The following is a 21,044-nucleotide window of genomic DNA, read 5'->3' on the forward strand; positions in this document are numbered from 1 at the left end:
TGGGACACCTTATTCGAACTATAAAACTGTATCCTCATGACTCTAATGTTTAAAACACGGCCAGGATAGTTAGATATTATTTGTTAAAAGTGTCCCGTCTTCTCCCCACCTTACTATGTGTTTTTTTTTTAATTGTTTCATCTTTAAGGTTTTATATGGATGGTCTCAGGCACGATCGCTTTCGTTCCGATTAATCTCGGCTGGTGGAAAACAAACAAACCTGAGGATTTGGAATGCTACGATAGCCCTACATGCTGCGAGTTTCGGCCAAACGTCATATATGCTGTAGTATCCTCCTGTATATCATTCTACATACCTCTCATTATAATGATATGTGCATACAGCGTCGTATTTAAAAGTAAGGCGATGTTTGCATTTTGGAGACCAGATTATCTGAGTGTAAAAATATGTTACTAGTTTACAAAGTTTTACTCATTTTACCATAGTTATTTCGACCACAGTTGCAATACAGAAGCGAGGTGTCTTGCCCTGGGAGAAGCGAGAACACAGAGCAGTGATTACCATGGGAATAATAATGGGCACGTTCGTGGTGTGTTGGCTCCCATTTTTTATCGTGAACATAGCACAGGTTAGTTATACTTAGTTTGTGATAGTAGAGGTAGTTTAACCATAGTGTAACAAAAATAACCCGCTTTCGATACAGTAGGGTCGGGAAGACGGACTTCTTTAGCGCATAATATCCAAATATCCGAATTGTGTTTTAAACAATTAACAACGGTCTATTACTCTATGGGACTCGTTAAATACTGTTTTTAATTCTTTAAATTGTTTTTGTATACAACGAATGGGACAAGACAATAGAATGAAAAGGCGTTCCATCTTTAATTTCCCCTATCTGCCACAAATTATTTAACCGATATTTCTTTGAATTCAGCGTGTATCTTTAACAAATATATTTGGACAAGGTTTTCTGCCAATGTGTTGCTTCCACTCCATTTCTTATGGTAAACTGCCTGGGTTATACCAACAGTCTTTTCAACCCGATCATTTACTGTCGTAGCGAGGAGTTCCGAAAAGCGTTCAAGAGGGTTTTAATGTGTGGATTGTGTAGAGAGGGTAAGACTACGTGTATACACGTTTAAATCACAAGATTTAACACGATAATGAAAATTTGTGTAAGGTCAAATGTAATTCTAATACTTTAACCACTTAAAAATTTGTGTTGCTTCAAAATACTATGCGTTTAGGGCGTGTATAAATTTTACCATTATAAAATTAAATCTTACCCATCAGGATTTCAACAAACCAGCAGAGCTTCGTTATCCAGCTCTTACGCATTACGATCGAGGTCACGTGTGAGAACCGAGAGCATCTTATCTCAGGTCACCAGCTTACTTTTAACCGGTGGCAACTCTGCTAAACGAAGGACGAGCAGGTTAAGTAACGTTAGTGGTCGTAGCAATCGAGCGTCACCGGTCAACGGCAGAGTATCTCCAGCCTGCAACAGCAGTTTAAGGCCGGGCGAGCCACGGACCTTGGTATATGGCTTGCGCTCCAGCACCAGTCGACAGTACGAGTCGGATACGCACTCGGATGGTACTACGTCGAATGGCATGATACCGCTACATATTGTTGGAGAAACATCAACGTCCGTGAACGGCTTCGTAACGGATGAGCTGTATCCTCAGGAGAACACACTTCTACATATGAATGGTCGTAACAGGTCAAGACCCAGCAGCGGCTACATGGAGTTAACACCGGACGTTTGCAAGAAGTTTCAACGGAGATCGTCATCCGCTGATTATCTTCACGGAAGAGTATCTTCAAGGGAAACTAACGATTCGAAGACAAATGAAACATATAAAGATCAGTTACTATTCAAAACCCCTAGTTAATTAAACGAAAAAGCAGAAGAACAAAGGAATAAACAACAAAAGACAGCAGCTTTAATGCATGGGAACAGATTACAGAATGAAACATCCACATTATCACGCAGTTAACCACATATTGGAGTACATTTACAAGTTTATAACAGGCGACTTAAAGTGTGAAAATAAAAGAAAAATCTAATTAAATGCCTTTGATACAAAGCTGAAAACATCCAGTTTTCTGTGCAGTAAAAGCTCCTCACGTTTTGTCTGTAGTGTAGCGTGATGTTCTCTAATTCCCTCTTCTTACACTTGTCCCTTTATCGCTGTGTTGTTCAAATCACCTTTATAGACTTTGGTTTAATAAAGAATTGAATAACTTGTTATGCTGGGTTTAAGCATAGTTTAAGTCAGTCAGTGTGTCAAGAGTTAGAGAACCTTTATTTAACCTCGGTCAAAAGATATAGGCTATATAACTGTATTGAAAATTATATTCCAAACTTTTTTTTTCATCTTTACCTATATATATGTAATCAACGCTTATATTTATACTTTTAGTAGGATATAAAATAACATCGATGGAGTCCACCATAAACCTACAACCAGTGTGCGTCTGGTTTTAAGATCTTTGAGAAAAGATTGTGCACCACTGCAGGGTAATACCCTTTGTTACAGCACAATAACAACGTGGTTTCGATTCTTATATCATTATCGAATTGTTTATTACTTACTTCGGTATCTACAATTATAATGAGGAGACGAAACCATGATAAAGGCAAGATGAGGTTTAACACAATTGTAAAAAACGTGATAAGCGATTTTGGAGAGGAGGCGAACGAAGGAAAGGATGGTTACGATAAACCCTCAGCGACTCTTGGTCGAAAAGAACGCAGAAGACAAATGAAAAAACAGCGTAAGAGTCGTCAAATGGAGCCTGTTGAGCACGTTGTAGCGACAGAGCTGGTAAAATCACAGCCGCCTAAAAACCCCTTTAAAAAAACTAGACAAAAACGAAAACCGGAAAGTGGGGCAACAAAACGGAAGCGAAAGCGAGCGAAACTTCTTGAAAAACAAGAAGAGTTTGTGAGGGAAGACAATACTGAAGATGATAGGACAATCCAAAACATTGAAAAGTTGATGAAAATAAAGAAGAAAAAGACACTTCCATCAGCATTTGCAAGTGACGGATTGGATTTTCTACTTGATGTTATTGGACAAGGAGAAACTGGTGCGTTCATTAGCTCGTAGTGTTTATACTCTTTCTATGTGATAAATAGGTGGATATTCCTAATAGTAAATGTCAAACGGCAGTATATTGCATTACCTTGTATTTTTTTTACTTTAGTTATTGTAACACAATATATCTTTTTTATAGAAAGCGGATTAAACGATCTTAAAAATGAAACAAAGAACTATGAGGATGGTGATGTCATCCATCACAGTGATGGTCTTGATAGTGATGATGAGGAGGGGGACGATCAGGATGAAGATATCTTGGATGATGTTTTGTCAGATGTGCCGGAGGAGGATTTTGATGATGCGAGTGATGAACCAGATGAGGAGGATTTGGTTGAAGAAGATGAGATGGGAAGTGATGCTGGTTGGGTGAATGAAGTTGAAAGTGAAGATGTTAGTGAAGAAGAAGCATCTGTTATTGATGATGAAGAAAATAATGCTGTTGTTGTAAAACCAGTTGAAACTGAGGAAAGTATCAGTGGAAAATATGTTCCACCTGCCTTGAGACGGAATATGTCAGAAAAGGAAAACGAAAAACGAAGAAAACTTGAGCGGCAAATCAAAGGATGGTTGAACAGATTAAGTGAGTCAAATCTGGGAATGATTTGTTCTGAAATTTGTGCCATCTATCAAGTAAATAGTCGAGCGTTTGTAACTGAGATATTGACAGATGTAATATTGGTACAGTTTTTCACTCCCGACCCAATACCAGAGCGACTTATAACAGAATCCTCAATGTTAATTGGTGTCCTTTGTCATAACATTGGTGTGGAGGTGGTGGCCCATTTTATTGAGGCAGCATGCAGAAAACTGGGCAAAATTTTTTTGATGCAAAATTATGGAAAAGGAAAGGAATGTAACAACATTGTGCAACTTCTCTGTAGTTTGTACCAAGTGCGAACTATGCAGACACAGATTGTTTTGGATTTAATAGAGAAGTTTATTGTTGGTTTCACTGAAAAGGACATTGAACTTCTGGTGCTTGTGTTAAAAAATGTTGGTTTTCAATTAAGAAAAGATAATCCTATTCTACTGAAAGAAATAGTGGAAAAAATTACCAAACAATCCCAAGAATTAACACAAGATAATTCTTCTAGAATGAAATACATGCTTGAGGTTTTGACTGCGATTAAAAACAACAATGTTCGAAAAGTAACAGGTTGGTATTATTGATGTAGTTAGGTTAAAAGAAATCTATGTTCTATGCTAAAATATTGCTTTGACTTTCCTGATACATGTAAATGGTCATGGGCACCTATCTTTTAGAAAACCAGGGTGGTCTTTAGGCCATAGGTCAAAGTTATTATCTAGATCCATTATTTGCCCACCTGTTACCATGATTATCTAAGCTCACACAGTGTATCATAATCGATTTGATGTCATACGTGTATACCCTGCATACCCATGTTAGGTGCCCATTTAAAAAGTAGCCTAGTTTTGGTGGTAACTTATGTAGAAATTATCTGATTAGGACTCAAGATATGTAATGCTGAAACATTTCAGAATACGATGTAGAACTTTTAAACAACAGAAGAAAGAAAATCAAACTTTTAATTAAAGCAGAATCAGAAATTTTGCCAGATGTATCATTTCAGGTAATGTTTTATTATTACATTTACATGAATCATGCTTAGAAGTTTGTACATCAACAAGTATATTATACTTCACTAAAAATAAGTGGAAAATTCCTAACTTGATGCGCATGGGAGCTGTAATGAACTTAAAGGGTTCAACTTTACAAAATACGCTGCATACATTATGTTATTAAATGTGAAGGATCAAAATTTTGTGAGAAAAAAAAGTTATGTGCAAATGAATTCAGAAAGCTCCACGATTACATCACTAAACTATCACACAAAAACCATTCAATAATATTGAACCTAGATTAAAGTTTTATAATGTTCCAAACCTAAAAAGTGTATTCAGTGGCGCAGCCAGGGGGGTTTCGGGGGTTGTGACCACCCTTTTAAACCCAAAAAATATATTTTTTTAAAATTAAAACAAAAATTTTTTGCAAACATTTGTTGATTAAAACCCCCCCTTATTTTTTTTTCTTGCTGTGCCACTGACTGTCTTATTATTTCTTGTGTTGGTTAAGTCATTCATTGTGGTAATCATGTAATGTGTTGTGCCCAACAGGATCTGGTTGATGCGGAGACAAAAGGAAGATGGTGGATCGTGGGAAGTTCATGGAAAGGAGTTCCGATGCTAAAGAAGTCAACGGAAACTACTGTAGAAGTTGGTGAGGCGTGAAGAACATTGAATTAATTAAACTCAAGACTCAATACACATGCCTTTATAAATGTGACTATAAACACAATTTCCAAGTATCTGTTTAAGAAAATACATTTAGTTTCTGAAACAATATTTATCCCTCCACAGTTAGTCATTGTAAATTAAAACCTTTTTTTACAGACACCAACGTCAGTTCCCAGTTGATAGAAGCAGCTCGTAAATTAAGAATGAATACTGATGTTCGTAGGGGAATATTTTACGCTATTATGTCAGCTGAGGATTACATGGATGCCTTTGAAAGAGTGGTAAAGATGGGTTTAAAGGTAACAAAAACTTAGCGCTAATCTACATAAAAAATATTTTTGTTAAACTGTTAAAATCACAGTAGCCATAATATTATGCTACAAAGTTACAGCCGTCATCTTGATTATGGCCTTACCCCTTCTGCTGGCAACCCTTATAATCTTTAAAAAATTTCCTGGCCTTTCACATTTAATAGTAGTATAAATAAATGTAGTACTTTGTGTAAAATTGGTATACTGTCTTACCAATTTAAAAAGATAATAAATTCTGGATAATTTAGAGCTACTGTTGTTTAGGCAATTTCAGGTCCTCTGGTTTACCCCACTAAATGACCTCATTAAATTTCTAATAGACTTAAGACATTATTTTCTCACGCAGGGAAAACAACTTCGTGAGATTAGTCATGTTGTTGTGGAATGTTGTATTCAACAAAGATCATTCAACCTCTTCTATTATCATCTACTGAATAAATTCTGTCTTTATAACAGGTAACCATACTTATGTCATGTTTTGTATAACTAGTTACTGACGCAAGCTTATACGGTTATTTATTATTTCAAACCATATCTACTGCTTGTTTAAAGAAAGTGTATCGGGTATAAAAAATATAAAAAAGGTGATTTATTTTTCCTATATAGGCTCTGTTACGCACTGATGTAGTTGTCATGCAAAAATACTTTATTTTGTCCTATTTTTTAGAGAATTCATAATGACAACACAATGTACATTCTGGGATAAGTTTAAACTTCTTGCCTCGTACAGTAAAATGCAACTTTCGAATCTATCAAGTTTAGTTTCAAGTTTGCTTCTTTCGCAAGCACTTCCACTTGCATGTCTGAAGGTAAATATTTTTGGTTGAAATTTACAATCAATTAAATTTTTGTGGCAAACCAAATATGACAATGTCATGTCGACAGCTGATACGGTTATTTTAAGTTATTTGAATGCTTTTAGCAATCAAATTATTGCAGAACTAAATTTAGTTTTTAACAATTTACCATTTCAGACACTTGAGTACACGGAAATGGACAAACCAATGGTTTCATTTTTACGTCAGGTTTTAATTCGGATATCAAGATCAGAAAATGCAGATTCTAAAATAAGTGAGATTTTCCCGAAACTTGGATCTAGCAAGCACTCCCTGGTTCGTCAAGGATTAAAACTTTTTATTCAACATTTTATGCTCGGTGATGCTAATTTCATGAAAGAACATGAAGATATAAAAGACTGTTTAACAAACATGGATAATAAACTCGTGTCTTCAAAGCAATCATCAATTTTTGGTGGAGTGTGTTAATACTGTTGTGAACTTGTGGTTACCGAATTTTTTGTTCTGTTTTACAATTATGTGTTGGTATATGTATTACTATTATGTATTGGTCCAGTTTGATATATCTGGACTTTTGACAGAAATGTTAAGTGTATTTGATAAAAAGGTAGCTATATTGAAAAATCATGGAATTTAAGTTTAATTTCTGTGATTCTGCGGATGATGGAGAAATAAAAAAGGAAGAAAATAAGGTGAACGAAAAAGAGGTAACTATACAAAGATATCAAGTCTTCTCCATTGGTGACATACAAGAAGAATGGAAGAAGAGTTCCGACATCGAGTTGTGTTGTATTGAAAGTTTGAAACTCAATGAAGGGGAAATCTTATATATGCAAACTTATACTGACGCCTACTGTGATGTGGAAGGTAACACAGAGACTGGTGGGAACTTAGCAGACAAAGCAATCCCAAACATATTGGATACATCTGATCTTATTCCCAAAGTTTATGAGGGGGGTCTTAAACTTTGGGAAAGTTGTCTTGATCTTGTGCACTTTCTTGAAAAACAAGAAAATAAGGAACTTCTGCAAGGTAGGGTGTGGGAATTGACATAGGAATAGTATTATGTTATGTCAGATATATGTTGTTATAAAATTGTAAAGATATTCATAATATTAGTGTAACATAATCTTTCAGTGCAAAGTTAAAAACTTTCATACTTGTAATTTTACTAAACATCAAGTACTACATATTCTATATACATGGCCTTGGCAGTCTGTACCAACTTTACTATAAATATTTCAACTCTATGCCCCTCTCAATCATGTTATTGAATGAATATTTTCTCCAGGTAAACATGTAATGGAAGTAGGTTGTGGTTTTGGTTTGCCAGGAATATTGGCAGTTAAGTGTGGAGCAAAGAAGGTTGTATTTCAAGACTATAATCATTTCGTTATTTTTAACGCCACTGGCCCATCAGTGTTTCTTAATGAGTGTAAAACAAAAGTAAGTGATGACGCAACACCAGAGCCAAAGCGTTTGAAAACAGAGGATGACAATGATGTTATGGATTCTTTTGAAAAATTCCTGGAAACAGATATCAAAACTGAGTGTCAATATTCTTTTATCAGTGGAGATTGGGGAGAAGTGGCACAAAATGTAGACATAAAATTCGAAACTATTCTTACAGCTGAGACAATATATGACGTAGCAAACTACGAGAACCTACACGGGTTGTTGGAGACATGTTTGCATCAGAATGGGTGTGTGATTTTGGCAGCGAAGTCCTTTTACTTTGGTGTGGGGGGAGGTATTGAACTTTGGAGAGAATTCGTGAAAAAGAAGAATATTTTTAGAACAGATGTGGCTGAGGTTGTAGAGGCGTCAGTCAGAAGAGAAATATTAAAAATGACATTTATAGATGCAAAACCCTCCAAAAATAAGGACAAGGTAAATGAGTAACATAAATTCATACTCTGTATCATTGCTATTGCTGGCTGACTGGGAGATCCTTTTTCAAGATGAAACTTTGCGCTATATAAATATAGGTTTATCGAAAGTACAACTACTAAGTTGATTATTCCGTTATATTTTGAATAATTTTTTTTGCTCGTTTTAGTTTTACATCAGCCGCATCTTGGCTGTTTTCGTTATCATTAAAATATTTTTCCGCTTCTTTAACAGTCTTCGATTTTGCTGCACCCTTTGCATTCTGCAGGTACTCTAACAAGATTTTGAATTGTTTTTTACCTATTGCCTCATCATCGTAAATATGTTGCAGCAGCCAAGTCTGTCGAACTTTTTTAAATGACCAATTTTCTTTGTCTTTATGCCAGAGGTCCAAATATTCAAGAGCTTGAGATTTTGCGACGTTTACATCAGTTTCTTCCTCTTCTTCTTTCTTCTCTTCAAACTTTGCAGGTTCTTTCTTTTTGTTCTTCATCTTCTTGGGAGTTTTGCGAATTTTCGTTTCTGGTTCCTCTTCGTTTTGCGCAGTTTCTTCTTTCTCAGGATCACTTTCTTTGTTTACCACCTCCTCCTCTTCTTTATTTTCATTACTTGTTAACATGGCTTCAAAAGCTCCTGGATCTGGATTAGGAAGTGGAGGCAGCTGTTTCTTCTTCTTTCGCTTCTTCTTCTTTTTTCCATCAGTCTCTGAATTTTCTTTGTTTGTTTCCTTTATAATTTCGGTATTTTCTTCCTTGGGCTTATCTTCTTTATTTTTTTCTTCTTCAGGCTTGGCTGCAGGGGTCGGTTCAATGGATTTTTCGGGTGAAATTTCATTTTCTTCGGTCTTTTGCATCTTGTTTTTTGACTTCTTTTTTTTCTTTGTTTTTTCCTTTACTTCCTTTTGAGCTTCCTCTTCCTCTTGAGTTTCATCTTTTGTATGTTTACGTTTCTTTACTTTAACCACATCCTCAGTCATATTGTCCTAATTATTCTGAAAAAAGGATATATATTTACACAAAATAGTTCACGGTTTGAAACATACCTAATATTAATTATGCGAACAGATTTCAAGTTTTCACAACATGTAAAATTTAAAACAAAATAGTAACTGCTACATCGCTGCATGTTGCTTGAAATGTTCATTTTCAGGCACCAAAACTGTTTTATCTGCCAAATTTACAATCGATCCCGGCATTAACCCATTGAACACTTGTCTTGGATCTTTTTTTCCTTCAACCATCAGATGTTTCTGTTCCTCAGAAAGTTCAGGCAAATCATATCCATATTTTTTAGCTAGTTTCATCCTTTCCTCCCATATTTTTGCTGGATCACTCAAATAGCCTCTCACTTTGGGATCTGTATAGTAAGTTACCAACTCCTGTGGTGGTAGCAGCCTTTTATGGATTGGTTTTCCCATAAGAAAATACTCTACAGGGTTACACAGAGCCACAAAGCTTCTGCGGTCATAGAATGCAGTAGAAACAGTACCACCAGCTTTTTCAACCGTGGCAAGAGCCAGTTCATCTACAATTTGAACTTCTATATCAAGTTTTGCTTTAAAAATATTGGCACCCTGCTCAAGTAAGTATATTCCATAATAATTAGACTCACTACCAACCATGCTTAACACTCGGCCATTAGAAATAGCAGTGATATCCACTGGCTTAGTGGGGTCAATTCTTCCAAGGTCAACATGACGTTGCAATTGCCACAACGTCAATGGGAAGTACTGTCGTTTTAAATGCTGTTCTCTGTTGTATCCGTATTTAGGGATTCTTTTTTGAAACGGCGTTTTATCTTGAACGTACCCAATCCTTGGTTTGATATTTGGTCGTACTCCATTCTTAAGCCCTATTGCATGGGGTCCGCGATTGGGAGAATGTTTCACTTCGGCGTAAGGGTTTGCTTTCAAATTTTGCAAATTTACCCTTGGAAGATTACGCAACAAAGATTTATACGATGAATTTGACATTTGCTCATTGGTTCAAAGCTGTTGTACCTATAAAGCAGATAGCGTCCTGAAACACAAATCTAACAGATAACAACACCGCTATGAAACACGCACCGCACTCAAAACATAATCTTTAAACTCGCATGGTTATTCTAATTTTGACAAAATCTACACCATTACAGTGTTACCATTTTTACACAAAGTGATAAAAAATATATATTTATCCACACGGTAAGCAAAATACTACTCTACTATTTAAATAGTAAATCATATTTGTTTAAATATTTGTTAATTTGTTTATACAGTTGTAGTATTTATGGCTCCATATTTATGTAAATTTGTTTTACTTTCCGAAAAACTCCGATGTCAACCGAGTTTAATAGGGTTATTCCCCGCCGGTGATTGCGGCATGTTGCAGCGTAAATGGAGACTGTTGCATGACTGTATTTCGTGCTCGTGTACGGAAATCATAAACAAGAAATGACAATTTACGTAAATCGTCTAATTTGTTGGACGGGAAGACATCTCGGCGTCTCAATTCGAAGATTTTCTAAGAATGCACCAGTCACGAGTAAATCAACATCTGGAAATGAAAATGAAATGTTAAAACGAAATCTAGGGCAGCCTACTTCATATACTCATCCGTTTCTAATGACCGAAGGTATGGTGTAAAATATACTTAACAAAACAAGGCTTTGGTGCAGTACTGCAGTATATACCCATCAAATACTGGTTTGCATTTGAGTTACAAATATAACACATAAAACAGTAGGCATGTTTTCCTTATGCATAAAGTAATATTGTTTTTCTGAAGGTGAAGTTACACCAGGTTTAACGAAACAAAATTATCGAGCAAGAAGAAATGCTGTCATGGCAACAGTATGTGCTGCCCAAGATAATTTAACAGAAGAAAAAACGATGGGAGAAACATGGGGAGCAGATGTAAGTTGGTTTATTGTTTGGTTCTTGTTTTAGTTTTCAATAGTTATGAGAGTATTTTTACAATATTTTTAATACAGTTATACTTATACACTATATTTATTGTTTAATTTAAATGTATTTTGCTTGATCCTCGCATGCTCACAAACATGACAGGCGTTATAACACAGGCACTATGTTTTTTTATACCTCGTGTTTACTTAGGAGATACCACAGATGTAAACTTGTGAGTGATTGTGAATTAAAACTGATTGGGTGTAACCTGAATATTTATTGAATACTTGTGTTTGACTCTTTACATGAGATAAATTATGTAACATTACAGCGGGAAATGCAAGAACACGTTGTGATTGTTCTTGGTGAAGCCACAACTTACATGACAGAGGACATACCTTACCCTTTCCATCAGAATACAAACTTCAGATACCTTTCTGGATTCTTGGTATAACCTATGCTAAAAAATGTTGTTACTACTGTAACAAAAAGTTGTGAATATGTAACCTGAAAAATTTTAAAATTTTAGCACATTTCACAGACTGTAAATTAAATTTTTGGCAATAAATTTAATGTAGTTGGCCCGTGTCATCACTGGTACGATGTCTTCTCAATTATTCATTTGCAACGTTTATATTAAATCACCAGGAACCTGATAGTTGCCTGATTATGGAAACGATGCCGGGACGACCTCATCCTGAACATAAATCTACTCTTCTTGTTCCAAAGAGGGATCCAGTAAAGGAATTATGGAATGGATCAAGAGCAGGAAAAGATGGCGCTCTTACTCTCACAGGTTTGTTACTTTTTGGTAAATTCTGTTGTTATATTAATTATGGATTGTGTGTGTTTGTTATTTGTTGATTGATGTTAATTTTTGCTTTTTAAAAATTAAGGTGTCCACCACACTGAAGAGATAGAAAGACTGCCTGAGATTCTCTCCAAGTTTCTCACAGACAAATACACAATCTGGTACGACTTCGATAAAAAGGTGAACTACAATCTTCACATGGAGCATATAAGGTGAGAAAATAATTTATCATTGCCACTAAAATATAACTAAATTTCCAATGCCAAAAATATCTTAATAAAAAATTTTGACAACACACACAATATGTGCGTTACTCATAAATTTTGTTTCAGACCGTTCTTAGCGGAAGCCCATCACAACAAAATGAAAATCAACCTCATTAAGAACACGATCCACTATCATAGACATATTAAATCTGACGAGGAGATAATGCTTATGTATAAAGCTGCTACAGTATCTGCAGAGGTGACAAGCTAAAAGTATTATTTTAATTTTCTTTTACTTCAACATTTTTATCATGGTTACCTCAGCAGTTTTTTTAATATAACTAGCCATTTTGTTTATGCAAATTAATGTTTAAAATACTACTAAATTCTGCACTCCAGGGTTGTCATTAATTTTAGTTTTCAATCTGTCTGGAATTTTACTCATTTTTTTTATGTTTTTATTCAGATAAATGAATCCTATTTATTGTTAAGTAAGGAGATATAAGGTTTACTATTTGCTGTCATTTATTCAAATGAATCTCACATGTCATTCATATATCCATTTCCCATTTCCATACAGGCCTTTAAACGAGTGATCCCAATATCGTACCCCAGTATAAATGAGTCAATAATACACGCCCTACTTGACACTGAATGTAGGATTGCTGGTGCACAGATGCTTGCTTATCCTCCTGTTGTTGCTGGTGGAGACAGGTTTGTTTGGACAAGACCGAAGTTTTATATAAGATATACTCAGCAACAGGGGCTTCCAATTTTTTGTTTGTGCCACTTTTTAATTTAAAACATTTCTGCAACCTTTGGTAGTTTTTATAATATAGTTGGGTGGGGAAAGATGAGACACCTTTATCCTGATCGTGTTTTAAGCAATTAACAGCGGTCTATGAGAGTTGTAAAGATACGGTTTTATAATTCTTTGAATGTTCTTTGTATACTACCAAAATGGCGTGAAAATAGAATGAAAAGGTGTCCCATCCCCACCTCCCTCAGGAATACTACTTAGTTGTTAGTAAAAAAATAATTTAATATATATATATATTTTATTTCATAAATATAGTTTGATAATTTTTCTCTTTATGAGATAATTGTTCAATATTTTTACAATCTCTTGTTTAACATTAGAGCGAACACCTTACATTATATTTCCAACAATCAACGTATCAATGATGGAGAGTTGGTGTTGGTTGATGCTGGTGCTGAATATCATGGATATGTGGCCGACATCACAAGAACATGGCCTGTTAGTGGAAAGTAAGCAACCAAGCTGTTATAAGGAGATGGAAGTATATTACAGCTGGATTTTGTTTTGTTTTAAACATCAGATATGATTAGTTTGATGTGTGTTGTACTTACAAAACAGATATAAATCTAGAAAAATATATATTGGGTAAAATTGTTCTCAATTTTAAAGATTACTATAATAATATGATGTGCTATACACTTATATGTCTTTATTAAAATATGTTAATAATTTCTATCGTTTATTGTTTCCGATAGTGGAAAAAAAAGTTTATTAGTTTTGCAATTATATGTACATATATATGAAAACAAACCAAAAGTTTAAACAGGTTCACTCCACCTCAACGTAAGCTGTATGATGCAGTGTTGCGCACACAACTTGCGTGTATTGAACTCTGTAAGGTTGGGTCAACACTGGATGAGATATATGGTGCCATGACAATGTTTCTGGTGCAAGAGCTTCTTGGTGCTGGTGTCATTAAACAAAAACTTAAACCAAAAGAAGTATATGAAGTTAGTGGCTTGTGTTGTGTACCAATTATATACAATTATACTATTACGAATACGATTGTTTTTTATTGAATAAGCCATAAATTATTGCTTTTGGGGCACACTTTTTGGAGGCTTCCCAAAAGTTTTTTTCCCACATAGGTTTTACTCTCTCAAAAAATTTTGGAACTTTTTACATTTCATACTATAATACATGCAGTACTTCATGTAAAATTGATATACACACATTACCCCCAGTTCGGAAAACCATGTCATAAATAATTTACTAATTCATAAAGTGAGGACCTTACCAACTGCTTTTCAAGCTTCTCTTATATTGATTTTATTTTAAAGTTTGGTCGAAAATATTGTCCCCACCATGTTGGTCACTGGTTGGGAATGGACGTGCATGACACGAATGCTATTTCAAGATCAACCACGCTTAGGCCCGGGATGGTGGTCACAGTTGAGCCAGGTACATGATCTGTCATAATGTTAATTTGTTTGTGCAATTAGAACATTGTTAACCTTTGTACGTTTAATGTTTAGAAAAAAGTATTGAGTTTTCTCTTGTTACGAGGCAGAACATATGATTGAGTAGAGTTCATGAAGTTAAATAAAACATTTGGAACATAGTTGTTTTCATACAATTTAGATTGAATGCAAATCTATTCCAGTAACAAACCAAAGATTCTGAACATGAATAAAAAAAAGCACTGTGTTATAATGACTGTCATTTTCCCATCACGCGAAGGTAAAGCAAGTTAGATTTATTCATTCAAACAACGGATTCTATTAGGTAGAATTTTTCCTTATTTATCTTACCATTTATCCAGGCATTTACATTGATACTAATGACATTAATGTGGACGAAGAATATCGAGGCATCGGGATCCGAATAGAGGATGACGTCGTTATCACCAAATCTGGACCACGAGTGCTAACGGCCGCGTGTCCGAAAGATGCGGACGAGATTGAAGCTCTTTTTCAAAAATCGAAATCCTCTTCATGAAAACAATGAACTGCGTGGTAGGAACATATTCTCTCACACCAACAAAAGCATATTTGCACCACTATTAATCTAAAGCATTGTCTTCAATGCTCATAAAACGCTTCGTGAATCTAGGGGTGTCCATACTATAAGCACTAACGTTGATTCGTAGCTTGCTTTTGTAAGAAACTATCAAAAGGAATCAAAAAGTTGCTCAAACTCAAAAAGTACTGAGTCATACAGTTAGTTTTGGTTTACAAAATACAATTGTTCTTTCAAATATTCTTCAATTTTTATTTCGAATTGTATTGAATGTGTTGGAACCAGCGCTGGTTTTATGCACCATTGAAATGGTATGAGGTTCAAAGAAAATATCAGATTGCATATAATTTGTTGAGGAGGAATTGGTCAGGAAACGTGATAGTGCATCCGTTTAGGCTTTTAACAAAGCGTGTATTGTCGGGTGGGGACGATGGGACACCTTTTCAATTTAATTTCTTGTTCCATTGGGTAGTAAACATTCAAAGCATTAAAAAACGGTTATCCTTACGACTCCCATAGACCGTTGTTAACTGTTTAAAACACGATCGATGTACGATCAGGATATTGAGATATTATGTGCTATGTGTCCCGTCCTCCCGACCATACTTTATATTACGTCAAATATTGACAAGATCTATGGAAAAAAATTCTGGATTCCTAATATAGGAATACCCAACTAACGACAGCATTTATAATGCTTTGCGTCATGATTGGCTTTTTCGTCGTAAAGAATAACAGACAGTACAGCTGTTTCGTCACAGTAAACATGCCAAATATAAAACAACTTAGAACTCCTCATAGTCGTCCCTTCGACATACAAGCTGCATTGGTTCTAATATAGAATTGACTAATTGCGAAGTAATTAAAAATATTGCAGCGTCGCTTATTTGCTTCTTAATTTCATTATTGTGTTCAGTGCCATTTCATAGCCAAAGAATAGTGCAGCACTCTGCGGAAATCCTCTCAGCGCGTTCATTCCCATCCCACGCAAAAATACAGAATATCCTTCGCTCTGGTAGCTCGACCGCACACACTGAAGAAAGCCATCGTATTTTTGCGCCTTTACTCCAATATCCGCTTGCAGTCTGTAATGAGATTATACTTGTGAAACCTGTACAGTCTATTAAGGCATGTCGAACACGTATTTATCACCATACATTACCTGCTTTTTATCGTATCCACTGGATTCATCACGCCCCAGGAAATCGTACCAGCTAAGCCCCCTGCCAGCAAGGCACTAGCAGCACCAACTCTACCTTCTTCCGGTTTAAATAAACTTCGAAATAACTCGTAAGGTACGAAGTATAAAGCATAACCAGGAATGTCTCGAATTAACATAGACGACGCGCCGCGGTACATTCCGCGTAACCCATAATTCTGGTAAATATCTCTCGTGCACTGCATAGGCCCACTGTACACCTTCGGTTGTAAGGGCGAGGTAGCCATCGCTCGTGTCGCGTTTCCTCTATGCACTGTCGATAAATTACGTATAATTAGGTTTAACGTTAGCACACTACGAAGTGCATAAAATAACACATATATATAAATAGATTTTCGGAGTTCAATGCCGTTACTGTTTTTAGCGCATGGTTGATTGCGACATTTAACGGGAATGCTCACAAGTAATTTCGCGCAATTAATAAACACTCTACTTACAAGACTTTGGCATAGTAAGAACTTTGTTTGGTATTTTTGTCTTCTTTACATTAGTTTGCGTCTGTAGTCGAATCTGAAAAAAGCGGAAGAAACATTAGTAAAAGTAAAGTTATGTACGGTTATAGAATTCTGGTATTTGTTTACTACCAAAATGGGAAAGCATGTTCCATTTTAACCCACCCTACAATACACGTTTTGTTTAAAGCATACACGGATGCATTATCATGTTTCTTAACCAATTCGTCCTTTACGAATCAATCATATTAAGTAATAACTTCTTTCGGTTTAGAACAGTTACAAGCTAATCGAACTTTAAACCCTTTAATAAGTAATTGCATTAATATTAATCGAGCCCAAATAACTGTGAAATTTAAACACAATGCCAATTAATACCTTGATTAGGTCGATGGGAGTTCCAACCGACACTGATACTCCACCAGCCATCATTGCTCCAATGAATATATCGCTGCATCCAGGTACGTGGTTTGCATCTCCGTATCGGACGTGGCACAAAAAGTTTACTGTATTACTGAAAATGGCAACATACACTAAGAATACACTAAGAAAATATTATTTTGTATTTACATACATGTTATTGTGCAGTATAGCATGGTAACAGCATTTCCTTTTGTGGCGCTTAATTTTTTGTAAATATAAAGTTAACGGAATGCGGGGTGAGGTTAGATGGGACAGGTTTTTTATTCTGTTTTCTTGTCCCATTAGCTAGTAAACAAAGAATATTTGCAGAATAATATAACTTTAGCCTCGCCACCCTAAAAAGCGTTGTTGTTATGAAAAACACGATTAAGAAATACAGGATATGAATGCGTGAACGGTAAACCATCTTACCCCACAGCACAATATAAACTAATTTCACCATGCATAGATTATCATACAAAATATTCTAACCTGTAAACTCCGAATACTAAAGCGTTGTAAGCGGCCGCCGATGCAAGCGGAAACGACATTCCTCTGTAGAAACCTTTAACACCTTCTCGTGTGAACGTTTTAATAATACAATGGACAGCACCACGATACGCGCTGTTAGTCTGTAATCTCACCTGTAATAAGTAGTACGTTAGGTATATATCAAAACGACTTTATAAGGGCATGTAGTTATTCTAAAGTTTTAACTGGAATGTAAAAAAGATCCAAATTTTAACAAGAAGTTATTTAGAAAAGGCCATTCAATGAGTAGTTAGACACAAAACATTTTATAGTCGTGCACATGCTTGGTATTTCAAACATTCTGAATGGGTCGTTTAAATATGCGAAGCCAACTTATACTATTAGTTATGTATTGAGAAAACGTGGAGTTGCCTGTATGATAAACGCTGCGTTCTTCACAAATGAGTACACCGAACCGAAAGCAAACAAACAAAGTATACCTTTACAGTGTCCAGTGGGTGGCTGACAAGGACACTTGCAGCACCTGTGAAAGTTTCAAGGTTGTAAAACTAATCAATTTAATAAGAATGACTTAAGTCGATCGTTCACGTAACCTTGTTTTTTTAATAACAATTTCGTAATTATAATTTACTTTAAACAAGTCTGCTGGTGTCGGAAAAAATCAATACAATATACAGAGGCTGTATATATTCGGCCATTGTGTGGTGCATGTCATTATTTAATATTGCTTAGACCGGTTACAGACAACCGGTAATATACATCACGTCCCGTACAGTATTATTAAGTGTTTCGTGTATTATATGACCATTTCTAAAAGACAGCAACAAAGGAAATACGTCCTTACCTCCCACCCAGCCAGCAACGAATGCGTCACCGTGTAGCTTCATTATATTGTCACTATAAGAAAGACAAATATTTAAATATTTCGACGCATTCTAGCTCTGTAACAAACAAGGTAATCATATAATATGTATCCGGTTTGCGAAACGCAGGTGTAAAAACTACAATATAGTTAAAGTCCATTTTATATAAACAGAAGATATACCTGCGGGGTAAAATGGAATGAAAAGATCTTAACCCAAACCTATATCATGAAAATGTTGGATATTTTTTGAATGTATAATCCTAATTGTTTCCGTATGGCCATGTGCTAAAGTTTGTATACTTGTTCTAGATAGTGATAATAAGTTGTGTTTATATATCTTTTATCACCCTCGATTCTGTATCAGTAAAGAGCATACCAGCCATTTCTAAAAAAGAACGCAGCTTATAGCTTTCGCTGTTATTATACAACATTAATTTTTAATGAACAGTAAGATAATCAGTATACGGGTTATACATAAACGGGCTGTTATAAAATGAACATGGTAAGGTAACATAATGGAACATGTTTTCATTTTTTCTCGTCGCACAATACCTGATGCAGAATAATATATTCGTAGCCTCGCAAATCTAAAAGCGCGCTGTATATAGATTTTAATTGCTAACGGTATCCTATCATAGAAAAAAATATTTTCCCTAAACTTGACCTATTTTAAATTCAATATAACTGGTTTTAAATTAACCATGAAAATGTTATTTCAACCGTTAATATCAAAACACTCTGCCTGTTTTGCTGAACGCCTGTAAACAAGGACCGGTTCGACGGAACTGAAAAGGAAGCTCAGCATATGGTTACAATTTACTACCGTTAATTAATCGATCTCAAATGTCCCGGTCCAATCAGCGCGGTCTGCGTGAAACTCGTGGGGCAACAACTCGTTTTACTATTACTGCTTAACTAAGCCATAGGATCCGGACCGAATATTCTCAAAGGACACGTTTTGTAATGAAAACTTTGAATCGTAATTTTGAATCGCTATTTATACTTAACGCTCATCGAAGAAATGGCGTGACGTATTAGTTCTGCCTATTGCTACTATACTTCTGCTTACTACTGAAAGATTCCATGACGTCATGGAAAAAAACCCGCTCATGCAAAGTGCTTATTTTGACTCACCGAACACCATCTGTGGATTTTTTTCTTATTGTCACCTTAAATTTCCTTATTCAACAAGGCGCCTTTCAAAGAGTGTCTGTAATTGCATAGCGCCCCAAGTCTAAAACAAGGGCAAATATATCCTACCGATACGAAGGACTATCGTAGGTACTACAAAACTCTGTTGTAACTTGTTGACGTAGTATGAATCTTTAAATTTGTGTAACCTGATCCTATTCTCGTCACATCCTGGCGGGGGAAATGTATGACTAACCCCCTACGCATACAAAATCTTAGTAAATAGAATGTATAGCAAAGTACGTCTTGAATTCTTTTACGATTCACAAAGCATAACCTTGCTTATTCAACCAACAGAATCTGAGTCATGGTGGTCAGCATAGTATGTCGGTCGCGCTACGAATGTATTATTACATCGCTGGGTTGGAATTAACATACCAGACGTAATCCATATTGTTTGTAAACGATACCGTCGAAACAGGATCAACGTCACGTGTGTTTGGCAATCGCGAGGTCACGCAGTGAAGGCGTGCCAGCAGCAGGCATTAACCAGACGTTTCACCTAATTTCAGTTCAGTTCTAATCAAACCAAATTACTTCCTTTTGACTCGTGTAAGGGAACTTCGAGTTTAAATAACGCGCGACTGGATTGATGTGAAACTGATTTTAAGATACTTGGTTATTAAAAAAATAGTTTACTTTCTTTTCTTTTCTGTTTCAGTCGCCTATAGGGTGCAGCGTCTGCTTTTTGTCGTCAAACATGGGGTATACATTAGTATTATCTTTTATGCGATCAGACTTAGCCGCTGACATAACTAAAGAAACGTATATGCATAACACATTGCACTGCCTATTACGTGAATCCCAGTCGTGTTTTAAAACACAAAAGATTAATTTATTTCTACAAACAAAAACTCGTATATGCGCAATTATTTCTCTGCCTTATATGTATAACACCATATACGTTTTAGTCTTACACTGTAATTTGTAGGAAACGATTCGTAAACAACACGTTATATACATTTGTGACACGCGAGACAATATCGTGACCGAAGTTAGTAGGTAGTGACGTAGGTAGTGACCATTAATTTAGCGGAACTGGACTATTGTATTACATAAGTAACTTTAAAGTTTATTTTTATATATAAGTTTATTTATAGTAGGGTGGGGGAGGATGGGACAGTTTGTCAGACGATACTTTTTTTAATTTTCTTTTTACGGACCCCCATTTAATGATAATTAGGAAAATAAAGTTACAGAATTATTCGAAAGTATTATCACGACTTTATAAAACGCCCGTCAAAGGTGATTACTGTTTTTAAATGTTAAAAAAATATGTAAAATAGAAACAGTATACTTTAAACAGGTAAAAAATGCGAAATAGTAAGGTGCTATTTTTTAATGCTCGCTAAATCATAGTAAAGCCGCTGATTTATTTTAGTTTGCGTGTGCAAACGGTTAAACTAGTTTCATAAAACAAC

General features: G+C 35.5%; 8 protein-coding genes across 11 annotated transcripts in view; 5 read left to right on the forward strand and 3 right to left on the reverse strand.

Annotated features, from left to right (window-relative positions):
- LOC100177523 (beta-2 adrenergic receptor) overlaps nucleotides 1-2,213 on the forward strand; it is a 3,620-nt gene extending 1,407 nt beyond the window's left edge. Inside the window, exons 2-5 of the mRNA XM_026840754.1 lie at nucleotides 149-358; nucleotides 462-589; nucleotides 927-1,077; nucleotides 1,255-2,213. Of these exons, the coding sequence (XP_026696555.1) occupies nucleotides 149-358; nucleotides 462-589; nucleotides 927-1,077; nucleotides 1,255-1,856 (1,091 nt within the window). The 3' untranslated portion in view covers nucleotides 1,857-2,213. The remainder of the gene's footprint in view (nucleotides 1-148; nucleotides 359-461; nucleotides 590-926; nucleotides 1,078-1,254) is intronic.
- A 283-nt stretch (nucleotides 2,214-2,496) lies between these two features.
- LOC100176850 (nucleolar MIF4G domain-containing protein 1) lies at nucleotides 2,497-7,032 on the forward strand. Of its 2 annotated transcripts, XM_002123255.5 has the most exons (8): nucleotides 2,497-3,057; nucleotides 3,205-4,224; nucleotides 4,569-4,660; nucleotides 5,205-5,307; nucleotides 5,481-5,623; nucleotides 5,982-6,091; nucleotides 6,303-6,444; nucleotides 6,610-7,032. In XM_002123255.5, exons 1-8 carry the CDS (start codon nucleotides 2,580-2,582, stop codon nucleotides 6,898-6,900), a joined length of 2,379 nt encoding a protein of 792 aa, XP_002123291.1. In that variant the 5' UTR covers nucleotides 2,497-2,579; the 3' UTR covers nucleotides 6,901-7,032. The 2 variants fall into 2 exon arrangements, with proteins under 2 accessions (XP_002123291.1, XP_026696557.1); XM_026840756.1 differs by lacking the exon at nucleotides 6,303-6,444 and having other exon boundaries at nucleotides 6,610-7,016.
- Nucleotides 7,033-7,058: 26 nt separating this feature from the next.
- Nucleotides 7,059-7,487, forward strand: LOC104265456 (histidine protein methyltransferase 1 homolog). The gene has a single exon (XM_018816957.1). It carries the CDS (start codon nucleotides 7,059-7,061, stop codon nucleotides 7,485-7,487), a length of 429 nt encoding a protein of 142 aa, XP_018672502.1.
- LOC108951015 (histidine protein methyltransferase 1 homolog) lies at nucleotides 7,479-8,550 on the forward strand. The gene has a single exon (XM_018817399.2). The coding sequence runs from the start codon at nucleotides 7,735-7,737 to the stop codon at nucleotides 8,332-8,334; it is 600 nt and encodes a 199-aa protein (XP_018672944.1). The 5' UTR covers nucleotides 7,479-7,734; the 3' UTR covers nucleotides 8,335-8,550.
- LOC100186970 (uncharacterized protein C7orf50 homolog) lies at nucleotides 7,943-9,331 on the reverse strand. Its single transcript, XM_026840760.1, has one exon. The coding sequence runs from the start codon at nucleotides 9,296-9,298 to the stop codon at nucleotides 8,450-8,452; it is 849 nt and encodes a 282-aa protein (XP_026696561.1). The 5' UTR covers nucleotides 9,299-9,331; the 3' UTR covers nucleotides 7,943-8,449.
- Nucleotides 9,312-10,439, reverse strand: LOC100175207 (39S ribosomal protein L15, mitochondrial). Its single transcript, XM_026840759.1, has one exon. The coding sequence runs from the start codon at nucleotides 10,292-10,294 to the stop codon at nucleotides 9,434-9,436; it is 861 nt and encodes a 286-aa protein (XP_026696560.1). The 5' UTR covers nucleotides 10,295-10,439; the 3' UTR covers nucleotides 9,312-9,433.
- Nucleotides 10,440-10,679: 240 nt separating this feature from the next.
- Nucleotides 10,680-15,240, forward strand: LOC100179874 (xaa-Pro aminopeptidase 3). The gene is made up of 11 exons (XM_002124391.5): nucleotides 10,680-10,934; nucleotides 11,088-11,215; nucleotides 11,538-11,654; nucleotides 11,855-12,002; nucleotides 12,103-12,229; nucleotides 12,350-12,482; nucleotides 12,804-12,937; nucleotides 13,364-13,492; nucleotides 13,810-13,993; nucleotides 14,324-14,444; nucleotides 14,806-15,240. Exons 1-11 carry the CDS (start codon nucleotides 10,754-10,756, stop codon nucleotides 14,979-14,981), a joined length of 1,578 nt encoding a protein of 525 aa, XP_002124427.1. The 5' UTR covers nucleotides 10,680-10,753; the 3' UTR covers nucleotides 14,982-15,240.
- LOC100175209 (solute carrier family 25 member 48-like) lies at nucleotides 15,234-19,797 on the reverse strand. Of its 3 annotated transcripts, none has more exons than XM_026840757.1 (8): nucleotides 19,567-19,797; nucleotides 18,412-18,464; nucleotides 18,047-18,090; nucleotides 17,568-17,719; nucleotides 17,052-17,187; nucleotides 16,659-16,731; nucleotides 16,165-16,474; nucleotides 15,234-16,087 (listed from the first exon to the last, which is right to left on the reverse strand). In XM_026840757.1, the coding sequence occupies exons 2-8, from the start codon at nucleotides 18,452-18,454 to the stop codon at nucleotides 15,886-15,888; spliced, it is 960 nt and encodes a 319-aa protein (XP_026696558.1). In that variant the 5' UTR covers nucleotides 18,455-18,464; nucleotides 19,567-19,797; the 3' UTR covers nucleotides 15,234-15,885. The 3 variants fall into 3 exon arrangements, with proteins under 3 accessions (XP_026696558.1, XP_018672942.1, XP_026696559.1); XM_018817397.2 differs by lacking the exon at nucleotides 19,567-19,797 and adding an exon at nucleotides 18,613-19,482; XM_026840758.1 differs by lacking the exon at nucleotides 19,567-19,797 and having other exon boundaries at nucleotides 17,979-18,090.
- Nucleotides 19,798-21,044: the final 1,247 nt, after the last annotated feature.

This window comes from Ciona intestinalis, chromosome 2, assembly GCF_000224145.3.
Source record: "Ciona intestinalis chromosome 2, KH, whole genome shotgun sequence".
Lineage (NCBI taxonomy): Eukaryota > Metazoa > Chordata > Ascidiacea > Phlebobranchia > Cionidae > Ciona > Ciona intestinalis.

Coding starts and splice junctions, on each gene's coding strand:
- LOC100176850 (XM_002123255.5), top strand. CDS start 2,580: ATGAGGAGACGAAACCATGATAAAGGCAAGATGAGGTTTAACACAATT. Junction 4,225..4,568: donor CAATGTTCGAAAAGTAACAG/GTTGGTATTATT, acceptor GAAACATTTCAG/AATACGATGTAGAACTTTTA. Junction 6,445..6,609: donor TTCCACTTGCATGTCTGAAG/GTAAATATTTTT, acceptor TTACCATTTCAG/ACACTTGAGTACACGGAAAT.
- LOC104265456 (XM_018816957.1), top strand. CDS start 7,059: ATGGAATTTAAGTTTAATTTCTGTGATTCTGCGGATGATGGAGAAATA.
- LOC108951015 (XM_018817399.2), top strand. CDS start 7,735: ATGGAAGTAGGTTGTGGTTTTGGTTTGCCAGGAATATTGGCAGTTAAG.
- LOC100186970 (XM_026840760.1), bottom strand. CDS start 9,298: ATGACTGAGGATGTGGTTAAAGTAAAGAAACGTAAACATACAAAAGAT.
- LOC100175207 (XM_026840759.1), bottom strand. CDS start 10,294: ATGTCAAATTCATCGTATAAATCTTTGTTGCGTAATCTTCCAAGGGTA.
- LOC100179874 (XM_002124391.5), top strand. CDS start 10,754: ATGACAATTTACGTAAATCGTCTAATTTGTTGGACGGGAAGACATCTC. Junction 12,230..12,349: donor CTTCACATGGAGCATATAAG/GTGAGAAAATAA, acceptor ATTTTGTTTCAG/ACCGTTCTTAGCGGAAGCCC. Junction 13,994..14,323: donor AACCAAAAGAAGTATATGAA/GTTAGTGGCTTG, acceptor TTTATTTTAAAG/TTTGGTCGAAAATATTGTCC.
- LOC100175209 (XM_026840757.1), bottom strand. CDS start 18,454: ATGAAGCTACACGGTGACGCATTCGTTGCTGGCTGGGTGGGAG. Junction 16,475..16,658: donor TCTTACTATGCCAAAGTCTT/GTAAGTAGAGTG, acceptor ATTTATCGACAG/TGCATAGAGGAAACGCGACA. Junction 16,088..16,164: donor GTGGATACGATAAAAAGCAG/GTAATGTATGGT, acceptor ATCTCATTACAG/ACTGCAAGCGGATATTGGAG.